At 37.2% G+C, this 13,809-nt stretch overlaps 1 protein-coding gene across 2 annotated transcripts; it reads left to right on the forward strand.

The window, feature by feature from the left end:
* Positions 1-407: 407 nt before the first annotated feature.
* On the forward strand, positions 408-12,306 carry LOC136734893 (periphilin-1). Of its 2 annotated transcripts, none has more exons than XM_066697985.1 (6): positions 408-478; positions 2,157-2,248; positions 2,405-2,595; positions 3,754-3,818; positions 5,720-5,827; positions 9,425-12,306. In XM_066697985.1, the coding sequence occupies exons 1-6, from the start codon at positions 476-478 to the stop codon at positions 9,623-9,625; spliced, it is 660 nt and encodes a 219-aa protein (XP_066554082.1). In that variant the 5' UTR covers positions 408-475; the 3' UTR covers positions 9,626-12,306. The 2 variants fall into 2 exon arrangements, with proteins under 2 accessions (XP_066554082.1, XP_066554081.1); XM_066697984.1 differs by lacking the exon at positions 408-478 and adding an exon at positions 837-1,109.
* Positions 12,307-13,809: the final 1,503 nt, after the last annotated feature.

Here is a 13,809-nt window from a genome sequence, read left to right on the forward strand (position 1 = left end):
TATGACCTTTATCCTCTACTATTATTTTAAACATGTTGAGGATTGATGCCTTTAAATAAATATCATTTGTTATTATTATTATGTATTTCTTAGCAGATGCCCTTTCCTATTAAATATACTTTCATCCGCTTATTCAAACTCACTCTCAGGTGACGTGGAATAGACTAATTAAAGTATTGCGCACCTGAGCGCACTGCCGCCCCAAACGGCACACTATCGAGATACAGAGTAGGTGGTTTGTGGTGAGGTGGGAAACACAAAGCAACCGACATTAGTGAAATGAAACCAGTTGCAAGGTTAATATGTCTTTTTTTTCTTCCTTCTAATAGTTTTCAGCAGCTCTTAGAAACGTGACCGGCAGGAGCGGCTTCCTCTCGGCGCTTCCTGGTGCGCGTCTGTGCGTCTGTGCGTCTGCGCGGCCGGCGGGCGGGCGGTGAGGGTCTCTGGAGACACAGGTGGACCCTGAACACACACAATGGTAAGTGCATAGTATTGAGTAGGCATGGTGCTCTGTACAAAACTAAATGCGTATATAAAATATCATAATATAATATAATATAATATAATACAGAGAGAAGTATTTCTTAGCGGAACAATCACCAATATCATAGCTTTTTCATCAGGTCTTGTCAGGGCAATTGACGATGATGATGCGGCTTGATACTTCACGAATATACTGAATTATATGAGCATTCACTTTCATTTTTCTGACATATAGGAAGTGAAATGAACTTTAGTCATAGCCGAGCGTCCAGTAATGCGGAAGGTTTTTTTTTTTTTAAAGTGTAGTTTTAGTTCAAGCAGTTTTACATTTGAATGGCCCTTTGCACGTCCATCAGCAAATGTGACAAGAAACTGCTCTCGGATCAGTGTGTGTGTCTTTGTGTGTGTGTGTGTGTGTGTGAGAGAGAGAGTAGTAAGGAAGTGAGGCATATATTTGAATGCAGAATTTGAATTATACAAAACTACAGATGCGCTGGAAGGATTCAGGTGCTGCACTATTAGCAGACATGAACAGCATTGAAGGATGTGAGACGAGGCTGCGCTGTGAAGCTCTGGCTCTATTCATGTCCGCCAGCAGCAGCAGCCCCAGTAGACGTGAGCAGAAGGTTTCATGCTTTCTTTATTATCTGTGTATGTTTTGACACTGTTAGCAGTCTTGCTGTCGATTTTAATTTTCATCTCCTAATTAGTTTTCACTTTGTTATGCTTTGCAGAAACAATACATTGACCTTTAGTTGTTTTCTTCCATATAGTAAAGACTCAATGTGTATTCTTCAAAGGCTTTTCAGAAGAGCTCGGCAGCATTTTGAATGACACTGAGAGAGAGGAAAACAAAGCTTTTCTCATGGCAGTGGCTGTGCTGTATAAAAGTGTGCAGATTGGCGTGTTTGGGAAATATAGTAATAGTGTAGAGTAGTAATATAAGGTAATCGGCATGTATGAAGTGTGGAGCAGTGCTCAGGTCTCTGGACTCCTAAACATTGGGGTGTGGGTTCAATCCCAGATGGGGGGACACTGCTGTTGTACCCTTAAGCAAGGTACTGTACATAGATTGCTACAGTTTTTAAAAAACAACTGTATAAATAGGTAATTGTATGAAAAAAAAAAAAACCCTATCAAATCTGTCACCCTGGATAAGGGCATCTGATAAGTATAACAATATAGCTGTATTGCATAATTGCATTGGTTAAAATGTAACACTTTTCATGCTACTGCAATATCAATATTGTGAAAATGGAATAATCCTGGTTCTGTAGATTGGATAATCATTCACAGCTCCACAAACACACCTACCACGAGGACATGCAAAGCACACCAATGAAAAGCATCACCTATTTGCATGATATTGATGTTGGGGAATCTAATCATGAGCAAAAACTTTCATGTATTCCTATAATTAGGTGTAACAGACTGATTTAAAAAAATACAAAAATATTGCCATAAACATGTGCTGTATGCTAGCCCAGAGAAGTAAGACTTTAGCGGCTGGTTTTGCAGTCTCAAATGACATCTGGTCATGGTCTACTCAATGTTATTTTAGGTAGAGTAGTCATAGACTAGTGTTTATCATGACACCAGCCATAAAAGTACTGCATGTTTTGCATTTTGGATGATTATACACAAACCCAATCAAATCTGATTCATATTTTTAGGATAAACGAAGACCTTTCAGAAAAAGCAAAAGTCCCTTGAGAACCCCAACAACCTTCAAGCCTAGATTTGCCAGAAGGTACTTCAACCCTCGGTAAGACTTGTATGTTTAGGTGAGGTATCATCTGAAGGCTCAAACAATCGGAGATGTACAGAAATGGCTAGATCATTTAATTTACTCAATTATAATAGTGCTTCTACTTGAAGTGCTGTTTATTGTTCTAGCTTTTCTATTCATTTAACTTATTAGGTATAAGAAGGAGGATCGCCCTTTCAGAAGACCTGGGTTCAGTTTCAGATTTCAAAGATACAGACCAGCTTCAGCTGTAAGATATCACCGAAGTTTCCCTCCAAAACGTGCAGCTTCTCCGTCACCTTCTAGCAAGTCTGATTCAAAGAAAGATAGCAAATGTGCAGCAGGGACTTCAAAAGATCACAACGGTACGTTTACCCTGACAGGAGATCCCATCACTGCAGGTGTTTTCTGACTTCCTGAAAAATGTCTACATGCACTTTCTCACTCTGGTTCAAATGAGTTATCGGACACCAGATGGCGCTGATGATCTATACTGGAATGCTTCCTATCTAGGGCTGTGTAAATGCAGGCTGTTTTAGGAATTATATCAGGAACATTGCTCTTAATTTCTGTAACACAAGATTGGGATTTAGAATTTGTGCGTTTAAATACTAATCAAATTTTTCCACTTTAAAAATACAATACTGCATTTTAACTTTTCACATACAGTATAAAATATATATTGCAATATATAGCAGCATTTGTAGCAGGAAATATTAAGTGAATATCACATTTTTTACAGATTAATGATTGTGCTATATTAGGCATTTGTATGGAATGATTAAATACAACTGTGTATTAACTGCACCTCATTGCATTTCTTAACATGCATTTTTATATAGTTGTTTAACATTGTTAATCATCGTATTAAACAGTATTCATATTTTTTACTATTAAAGGCAATACTAACAAATTGTTATACTTTTAGTTTAAAAACTGCAAAATTAAACTAATTAATTTGGATCTTTCTTTTTCACATCTCTTCTGCTCTTGAAGCAGAGACTCAGGGTGACTCACAGACGCCTCTGTGAAAAACTGGCTGGGCACAAAGCCAGTTGTAAATAATGAGCAATAACAAAGCTATTCTTATACATCAGAACACGGCTGTGAAATCTTTCAGGAAAGATCTCCAAAGTTTACAGTAAACCTTTTTAAAATATGTATTGTGGTTGCAAAAAACACAATACTAAATATTTTTCTTACAGATGTTTTTATTAAACCAAACAAGTGATTAATGATACATTTGAATATGCATTTGAGTTCAGAGGTCTGCAACCCCGGTCCTTGAAAGCCACAAGGTCTTCTGGTTTGCATTCCAACAGATCTCTGAAATACTTAATTGGACCAATTATTTTCTTAATTACTTCAGTTTTTCCCTGGTCTGGACTGAATGTTTCCCATAAAACTGCAGGCCTAAAGCTCCTCCTCGTCGAGCATGGCAGAGCTTTGTTCAAAAATTTTCTTAACAGAAAACAATATTCACAGATGATTATTTTTATTAAAATGTACTTTCTTTCTTTCAGCTTTTCAGAAGTCATCTAAATGCAAAAGCAGAGAACGGGAGGTTGAGTCCATCTTCTCACTGAAGGTGAAGTCCTGTCTGTTGTGCAGTCATGAAATACTGTTTAAAATGAGAATAGAGGTCAACTCCATACTGATACTGATAACAGATTTCAGATGCAGGTTTATCTCATTTCAAATAATACCAGGATTTCATTCAGTTAGCAAACCTTATCCATCTGGCTTAATCGTGGAAGATAATTTCAAATACCTAGAAAAAAAAAACATAGATAGAATTTCAATCGCTTACATGCGTTGTTTGAAAACCACACAAGTTGGAAAAGAAAGGAAAAGCAAAGGAAAATACCTTCAGTTTTTCTGTGAAACATTTATCTCCTTGGGAATCATAAATACCGGGCAACAAGACTTGAACAGCAATAATATTTTAACTGAATACTCTGCCTTTATTTGTAACACCTTTTGTGTGAGCTGCGGTACCCTGCGGATTCAGCCCACTGAGGTTATTGTGCCGAGTTCAGTTCTACATGTTGTATCTAGCTAAATAAAAGCATTCAAAGCAATATTTATCTCTTCTACTAGCCTGTAGCCTTTTATCCTGCATTTCTTATATTTTGCACATCACAGTTAGATAAAAAATTATAATATCCTGTGTGTGTATTTTAATTTCCTTTAACCGAATAATAAATGCATTTATGAACTGAGCGTTCCATCAGAAATTCTTCCGCAATAGGGTTGCAGTGATGAGACTGATCATAAATCAGGAAACCTGCAGGTCTTAATACTGAATCAGACGATCTTTAAGTATACCAGTTCAGCTATCATGACTCACATCTTTGTTAGAGAGATTTTTACAAGATACAGCTGGTCTGATATTGCTGTGTAGTCTACACAGGATTCACTGTGATAGTTTCTCTTCCCTGAGCAGAGATAACTAATTTTTTCGAAGGCTATCCACATATTTTTCACGGTAAAATGCAGGTCAGCCAAATTCTTCATATGCCATTGGAATAAATAACTGGCAGCTCAGAGCAGTGGTCTCTCAAATAAAAAGTTTTACATTTAATTAGACATATTTTGGGTACACTGATGGCATTATTTGTTTTTTAGTGTATAAAGAGTTTGTGGATAATATACATAACATCACAGACCTTTTCATATTATGCAGCAGTAAGTATTCAAAGAGGAGTTAAATAACTAAATATACTTTTATAAGATACTCACACCAGTTCTACACATACATGCATAAACAGACATGCAAATGCTGTTAAGGTAGGATATTCAAAATGGAAATGTCTTCAGCTGCTGAAAATGTTTTCCTGTTCTTGTTTGATCTGTGAAATGTTTAGAGACATTTGGAATATCATTCTTGACTACTTAACAGTGTAGGTAGACCAACACCTAGTACAATTATTAAAAACTTTGTGTATCATTTGTTACACGCTTGTTATAAATCCATATGGGTGATCAATATACTTTCATTCTAGTTTCCTAAGTTTGCTTCCAATAACAAGCATAAACCACTAGGTAGGCCTAGTATATTTATAGGAAGAAAAGTAATTTAATATATATATATTTTTTTTTTACTTCAGCTTTTGAATCAAATCGTGTTTTAACAGACCGGTACACAGCTGGTAAAGAGCGAGTTCTTGGGTCAAGAGAGGAAATTCTTTGAACAATGCCAGATGAAAAGGACATTAACTGTGGATAATCGAAAGCTATAATAATTAAGGCGTCCTGAGCTGGTGTCTAAGGCGCTTAACTAAAGACAAGGTCAAATGATGCCATTGGCAATGTCCACTGGTATTAGGAGAGTGTTTTGTAAAAGCCTGAATTAGTATGTTCACCACTACTTTATTTACCACTAACTTTATTAACAACAACAACAACAACAAAAGTATAAGGCAGAAAATGTGAAACCCCTTGGTAATGCATTAACCATCCTCAAATCTTTGCTGTTTCCAATCCAAGGTCACCCAGGAAAATGATGCCCTCTGCTACAAAGAGTTTCCACGTCCTGCTGTGAGAGCAGCGCTGCGAAACAGAGCTATCCAGCGAAAGAGGAGAGAGATTGAAGAGGTATGCATGGGGCAGGGGGGGATAATTGCACTCACAATTTGGGTTTATAAAATGTCTTCATTTTTTAAATTGTTTTTCGCCTTCTGCTGTGGTAAACAGTTTAAAAAAAATATTAAAGAAAATGTTGGTTTGCTGGAATTTTGTTTTTTGGATTATGTATGACAAAGCAATGACATCATAGAAACAGTTATTTGATCAACTTAACATTAGGAATGCTTTTTGTTTTGTGCACATCACTAAATGTTACATGCCCTTTATGTGTTAAAAATATTAAAGACATGCTGTACGTATTTAACTTTCACAATGATGGGTGACAGTTTATTTAACCACATTTTAACAACATGCCAAAGATGCAAACAAATGGCATAATAAACCAGTTGTATGAATCACCAAATGTAATGAGTTCCAGGCAGCCTCAAAATAGGAAAAACGTGTGCAGAAATTAAAACATCAAAGACATCGTCTGGCTCATTAACCACTAAGGGGTAAAGTATCGCATCAATGTTGTAAAAGATTTTGAAGAAGGAAATTGTTTTAGAATATCTGTGTAGCTAAGAAAGCAGTTCATATACAAGTAGAAATCAGTCAAATTAATGAAAACCTTTAAGATCAAGGTTGCATTAATACATTGAAAAGAAGACAGAAGGGGATTCTTTATACCAATGTAACATTTGAAAACATCATTTATGCCTCATAAATTAACTTATAAAAGCAGGATGTGTCCATTGGTGAGTTGAATAAAACCAATCTGTGATGCACAAAGGCAGCAATGAAAGTGGAGTTACAAACAATACTGATGGAGTCATGATCAATCTGCTGTCTATACCTGCAGCACCATTGAATAGTGTGGATAAATGCATTTTTGAAATCTGTACAATAATAAGAAGCTCTGCTGTCCTCTCCTATATAATTCCAGGTCTACTCTTTTCCTCTTCCATTTCTATGGAAACGTTTAGCATAGGCTGCTGCAAGTCCTTTTGACTCGAGCGTGTCAGCCAGGGGAGTTGCTATGGTGGTGAACGGCAGGGTGGCAGGTAATGACGGGGAGCCGGTGCAGGTGGTGGACAGATGGGAGGCTTTGGGATTCAAGCTTGTTAATGTCATTAGATACTGGAGGATGGCAGAGTGCATGACAAACATGTTAAACAGATGGACCTTTTGGCATCTGAAGATTAGAATATTGAAATATTCATTTCCATAGTTTCGTGGCTTAAAGCTTTGATCTGGTACTCCTGAATTGTTAATCAGCACAAATTAAATATCAAAACCCCCAAATTATATGTAGATTGAAATAATTTAACAGGAGCCTGCATTCTGTTTGATATTAAATCATTGAATGATTACTAGTATTGTTTTTTCATGTGAAATGTCTTGTATTTAATAATTTAGGCTGCATTTTGTTACTTGTTTTCTCTTTATTGAAAGTGTCGACAGCCAAATTCATTGGGGCACACGTGAAGTCGGCAGCAAACAGGCTTTTATGATCTTACTATTCTGAAAAACTTAAATGTTTGGAAAAGCATACAGATGCCTTTGAGTAAGGTAGACAGATTTTAGATTGTGCGTGACAACAATTGTGTTGTTGCAACATAACGGGCTTCAGTGTTAAAATGATGAAGCTTCATTTTTCAATTTTGCTTTCGATTCCATCCCCTCACGGCAAAACGCGTTCATGTATTTTTCAGACAATGATACTTGGCTGGCATATGCCAACCTCTGGTGTCAGCGCTACAATGAGAATTGAAATCAAAGGTTAATAAGAAATAAAATAAAATAAAAAAACCTGAATCTGTCTTCAGCGAGGCCCTGACCCTGACATTACTCATCTCCATCAATGGCGAGTTTAATAAAAGCTTTGTTGGCGACATTCTGCAGCAGTACGTTATCCTGTGATCCTTACATTTGTAGAACAGTATCATTTGAATGCCTTATATTACTCTCTTGTCTCAGGAATAATTTTCAGAGTAATAATATAGAAACAGTGTGAGAAGCCAAGCTTTAGTGTTAAATGTTACCACTGATGGGGAGGACACATGGCCACTAACTCATCTTTACAGAATATGCCGGGGACTCTATGGGGTGGATGTGGAACTTCAGGGGGGGCTGCAGGGGGCTTAAAAGATTTTGTTAATACCACGGGAAGGTCTTGTGAAGGCTTAGAATTGCATGGCATTAGGATGGTAATGACTGAACAGGAAATCCATAGGAAAATATAAAGGGGTCCTGTTTAATTAGTGCAGACGTGAAAGTAATCAGGAAAAGTGAAACCCATGTGCTGATGGCCATTTCTTAGGCAAGATTAACTCGGGACCTCATTATCACAGCCCTTTTCTGTGCAGATTATATGTATGATTTTACATGAATACACGCGATGCTGCATTAAAATGATCTTGTTATTATTTAAATGGGTTCATTGTACGTTATGGCAGAAAAGCTTCTCAACATTCAGGTCAAAACACGGTGTGTAGAGAAAACAAGGCAGCATTAATTCATTAATTCATTAATCGCACACAAATTTCCTTCACCGTTGTGGTATCCTAGAGAGTCTTATTTTAATCCTATTTTGTGTCGCACAAAATGGGTAGATATTACTTTTCATAAATAGCTTAGCATGTGTAAACACAGCGAATGCTCCAAGACCCTGAAATGATAATCCAGTCTGGTGTAATTGAATGCACATGACATTGTAGACAACAAGTCAGCCTCTCTCATCCTGGTCACGGGGCTTTTATTTGAAGGTCTCTGTCCTATGTTTTCTAGTGGAACATTGCGATAATATATCAGCATTCCTCATTCGTAAATAATCCAATCATTCTATTTCTGTATATATCAGCACTAAGCTATAATTTAGTGCAGTTTGTTCAGAAAGCCTAGTAATTATGGATTTCGGCGACATCCAAAAAGTTTAAAATGCTTGACATTTCTCATATCAAAGGATTGTCCAGCGCCAATATTCACAGGATTCAAAATGCCCTTGTTCTTCTTGGTGACACAAGAAATTGGAGATTTTTGTTCTGTGTAATAGATGGAGTAAACAGCCACAAAATGCATGCTTGATAAAATAAATCTATTTGCTTGGGAATGTCAAACTAGTTCTAATAAATATGGAACAACAGTGTTTATGTGCTCTATTGTCATGATAATATTCTGTGTTTCCAATTAACTCCATTCTAATCTCAACTAATCTGTTCTCACCAACTCGACTGGCTCAAAACAAGATAATCACCACGGTCTCTAAGCAATTTTAAAATTGCAGTTCTTGGACACTGCATACACCTATTTAATTTATTTTTATGAGTTCCAGTGAGGAATTGCCAGAAGAATCCATGATAACTGCTGCAGGATACATATTTGTAAACTAATATGCAATTCAAATAACTAGCCTGAATAATCTCTGCAAGGCGAATTTACAATAGGCAATTGTTAATTTTTATATATCATAAGCCTGCACATTTATGAAGTGTAAACCATTAGTTTGGTAGATGTATACATTTTTTAATGTGAGCTCCCAGTCTTTAAAATGATTTATTTGGGATTTTACATTTATTTGAAGTATTTTCTTGTGTATTTTATTTTGTTGTCGTGTTTCTGTAATAGGTATACAGACAAGACTGTGACACCTTTGGAACTGTGGCAAAAATGCTGATTGCAAAAGACCCGTCTTTGGAGAAACCGATTCAGTTGTCTCTTCAGGAAAACCTACAAGACATTGGTCTGCGCTGTGCGGAGGCCCTGCAGCGCTTCATTGAGGAACATGATTCGAAACAATCCAGCAGCTCTTCACTGTCTCAGCCTTAGCCCTGCGTATGTAGATACTGCACCTTTTCAATTGTTGGTAAAAGGGTGTAGAATGTATTTTTTTCTGGACAATCCTTTCACCTTTTTATGTGCTTTTTGTCATGTAACCTAATTGTCCCCAACATTTGGAAGATAGGGCCACCAAGGGTCCTAATGACAACAGCATTCTTCCAGCAGCCAACTCCTTGTGTATAAATTGCTCTGGTTATGCTCAGCCCATCCAACACATCCTCTAGAGCAGGGGTTTTCAAACTGGTCCTGGTGTACCCCCTGCCCTGCTTGCTTTTGTTCCAACTGAGGTCTTAATTACTTAATTGAATCCTTAATTGACCTTACAAAGCAATATACCATTCAATTAAGTAATTAAGACCTAGGTTGGAACAAAAACCAGCAGGGCAGGGGGTACTCCAGGACCAGTTTGAAAACCCCTGCTCTAGAGGAGATTTAGAGTGACTGTGCACCCAGGAGAGATGCTGAAGATGGCGGATTTCAGACCTAGATGGTTTGAATTGAAGATTTTCTCAGCCTATAACTCTACTCTCCATAGACAGTGGTCTCCATTCATATCTGTTGAATGTGCTGAATACTAGTTGGTGCCACTCTTTCACCCTGCCTTTGGTACAAAGCAGTGTAAACCAGGAGTCATCAGACCATGTTTGCAAGAGAGGGGCTGAACTGCCATTGGGCTTCTTGTGCTTGATTTGGATTAGAACATAAGAAAGTTTACAAACCAGAGGAGGCCATTCGACCCATCATGCTCATTTGGTGTCCATTAATAACTAAGTGATCCAAGGATCCTATCCAGTCTGTTTTTAAATGTTCCCAAACTTTCAGCTTCTACCACATCGCTCCAGATTGTGACAACTCTCTGTGTAAAGAAGTGTCTCCGGTTTTCCGTTTTGAATGCCTTGAAGCCCAATTTCCATTTGTGTCCCCGGGTGCGTGTGTCCCTGCTGATGTGGTCGATGCCTTTCATGATTTTGAAGACTTGGATCAAGTCCCCACGTAGTCTCCTCTGTTCCAGGGTGAAAAGGTTCAGTTCCCTCAGTCTCTCTGAGTAGGACTTTCCCTTCAGACCTGGAATAAGTCTGGTTGCTCTCCTCTGAACTGCCTCTAGAGCAGCGATATCTTTCTTGAAGTGTGGAGCCAAGAACTGTACACAGTATCCAGATGGGCTCTAACTAGTGCATTGTACAGTCTGAACATCACTGCCCTTGTTCTCAATTCTGCACTTTTGACAATATACCCTAACATTCTGTTTGCCTTTTTTATTGCTTCCCCACACTTTTTTGATGGAGAAAGTGAGGAGTCCACATAGACTCCTAGGTCTTTCTCATGCGATACTTCATCTACATCTATTCCTCCCATAGTGTAATTATAGTGGACATTTCTGTTACCTGCATGTTATACCTTGCACTTGTCCACATTGAATTTCATCTGCCAGGTGTCGGCCCACAACTGAATATTATCTATGTCCCTTTGAATAGCCTGTGCTGCTGAGATTGTATCTGCTGAGCCACCTATTTTAGTATCATCTGCAAATTTGACAAGTTTGCTAACTATCCCAGAGTCCAGATCATTAATATAGATTAGAAAAAGCAAAGGCCCTAGTACTGATCCCTGTGGAACTCCACTAACAACCTCACTCCAGTTAGAAGCGACTCCTCTAATCGACACCCTCTGTTTCCTAGACATCAGCCAGTTCATAATCCATCTACTTACATTACCCTGAATGCCTACAGCTTCCAATTTGAGGATCAGTCTTTGGTGTGGTGTGGAGGGATTGCAATGTCTTCCTCTCATCCTCGTCAGTCACTATACAGACAATCACCAGCTTGAATATTCCTCAGTAAGCAAACACTGTCCTGTTGCATCAGTCTTTCTACGGCTATCATTTGCACAGTGGTGTAATGATACCTGTGCAACATCGCCAGCTGGAACTGTGTCGGAGGAACATTGGATATTATATGTAATGACCTCTGTTACATACGCAGGCTTGAGAAATGCCAAGACACAACAGCAACCTTGGCAGCAGGCTTGTAAATAGTTTGTTTGGCTAGACTATGTGGAAGGCTAGTATATTTGTGAACTTGATAATATACTGGTAATACTTTCCATTTATTTTTTATTTCAATAAAATGTTAATATCCTCATTTAATAATTTTAACTACTTTTGTAATTTGCGGGATATTGCTTTTGCATTTGTGTGTGTTATTATTGATTTACATGACTTTTGTTAATTAACAAAATCCATTTCATATTATAGGCTCTACTGAAGTCTAAAAACTTCAGCAATTAAGAGAGAAACAGAAAATAAGCTGTTTTCCCAAAGTAGGATTTATAATACAACACTTGCAATATACTGAAGAAACTTAATGTAGAACATTTTATTTTGCAATTGTATTATGAGGTTGTCCAAGCATCTCAAGAAAGATGCCGGTACATTGACTGATTTCTGAAAATGCAATTGGTATAATGGAAATATTTGATGGTGTTGCCAGTTGTTAATCAATCTTTTTACAAAATGTGTGCAATTATCAAAATGTTCTGCATTATTAGCATTTACATACAAGTGACCGGTTTACCACATTTGGTCAGACCTAAAGCACTTCAGTTAGCTCTTTAAGTGATTTATGTGTCTAATGGACAATAAAATGCCTGCAATAAATTGTTTGGATTTACGTTGTTCTGCAATGATTTGTGACTGCAATATGTATAGTATGTGTGTGTATATATGTATATATGTATATGTGTGTGTGTTATATAAGGAATTGCAGGCAACAAACATTTTTAGGTTTTAAATGTAGTGCAGTATAGTGCTTGTATTGCCATTTTGGTACAGTTTTGGGACGTTTGTTTTCTGAAGCATTTTAAGGCTACTAAGTGAATTACTATGCAAATACTTTAAATTAGAAATAATTATACACCTTAGGTCCAGTTTTAATTTGCAGACTTTAAACAAGTATTTTATTATCATTTTTTTTTTACAGAAAATATATTATACAGACCTAGATATTTACAAAACCACTGCAGTTGTGGCCATCGGAAAAAGTACAATATTTCAGATTACTTAATGAAACCGCTGTACAAGAAATGTTTCAAAAGGAATCTTGTTTGGGGGAACTTAGCTTTATAGAACAAAAATCTTTTATGAATGTGTTAGTTCGATGCTTGCCATTTGTTATTGGTGACTACATTCACACAAAAACAACCACCAACTGTACGTGTTCATATGGTTGTAATTGGCTTCCTGTTCAATGGCTCCCTGGCTCTCTAATCTGCAGACTAGCCTTGGTTATGTGGTGGTATCTTAAAATATATTTAGCATATTTTGCTTGGTCTATGGGAAAAACATTTTGTCAGGTCACTTATTTTAAAGATCAGTGGTTTGATTACTTTGGACTATTTAGCACATGACAAATTCACAGCTGTTGCTTGTAAAAAAAAAAAAAAAAAAAAGCCATTTATAGCTTGGAACTGTAAATTCATAAGGGCTCTGATATTTTACTTGAGAAAATTGTCGTCCATAAATTCCATTGAGTAAAATTCCAGTGGTAAAGCTAGTGGTTAAATACATTTTACTTATTTCTTTTTGAATTTGAATATATATATTTGTACATAGTGCATGGCCATAGGGAATGTGTAAACCTTTCTACATTTTAGTAATGATCAAAACAAAAAGGTGTGTGTGTGTATACACCGATCAGCCATAACATTATGAGCACTGACAGGTGAAGTGAATAACACTGATAATCTCGTTATCATGGCACCTGTCAGTGGGTGGGATATATTAGGCAGCAAGTGAACATTTTGTCCTCAAAGTTGATGTGTTAGAAGCAGGAAAAATGGGCAGCGTAAGGATCTGAGCGACTTTGACAAGGGACGACTGGGTCAGAGCATCTCCAAAACTGCAGCTCTTGTGGGGTGAAAAAGGGGGACCTACACAATATTAAGCAGGTGGTCATAATGTTATGGCTGTACCGTGTATATGCACCTAAGGTTTATGTTTAGAGTAATGTATTTCAGGTGGACAGGGAACAGTGGAAGAGCAATCTATCATGATTATTAATTCATGATTATAAACTTTATTCCTATCAGTCTAAATTGGGCTTTTCAAAATATAATTTATTATAGTAATGTCTACAATGGCTACTCATCAGAAACCTTATACATCATTGAACCTA

Source organism: Amia ocellicauda, chromosome 3 (genome assembly GCF_036373705.1).
Source record: "Amia ocellicauda isolate fAmiCal2 chromosome 3, fAmiCal2.hap1, whole genome shotgun sequence".
NCBI classification, from domain to species: Eukaryota; Metazoa; Chordata; class Actinopteri; order Amiiformes; family Amiidae; genus Amia; species Amia ocellicauda.

Bases quoted from the DNA above. Each gene is read 5' to 3' on its own strand.
- LOC136734893 (XM_066697984.1), top strand. From the start codon at position 942: ATGCAGAATTTGAATTATACAAAACTACAGATGCGCTGGAAGGATTCA. The intron at 2,249-2,404 runs GTAAGACTTGTA...TTAACTTATTAG, and splicing joins AGAAGGTACTTCAACCCTCG to GTATAAGAAGGAGGATCGCC. The intron at 3,819-5,719 runs GTGAAGTCCTGT...TTCCAATCCAAG, and splicing joins AGTCCATCTTCTCACTGAAG to GTCACCCAGGAAAATGATGC.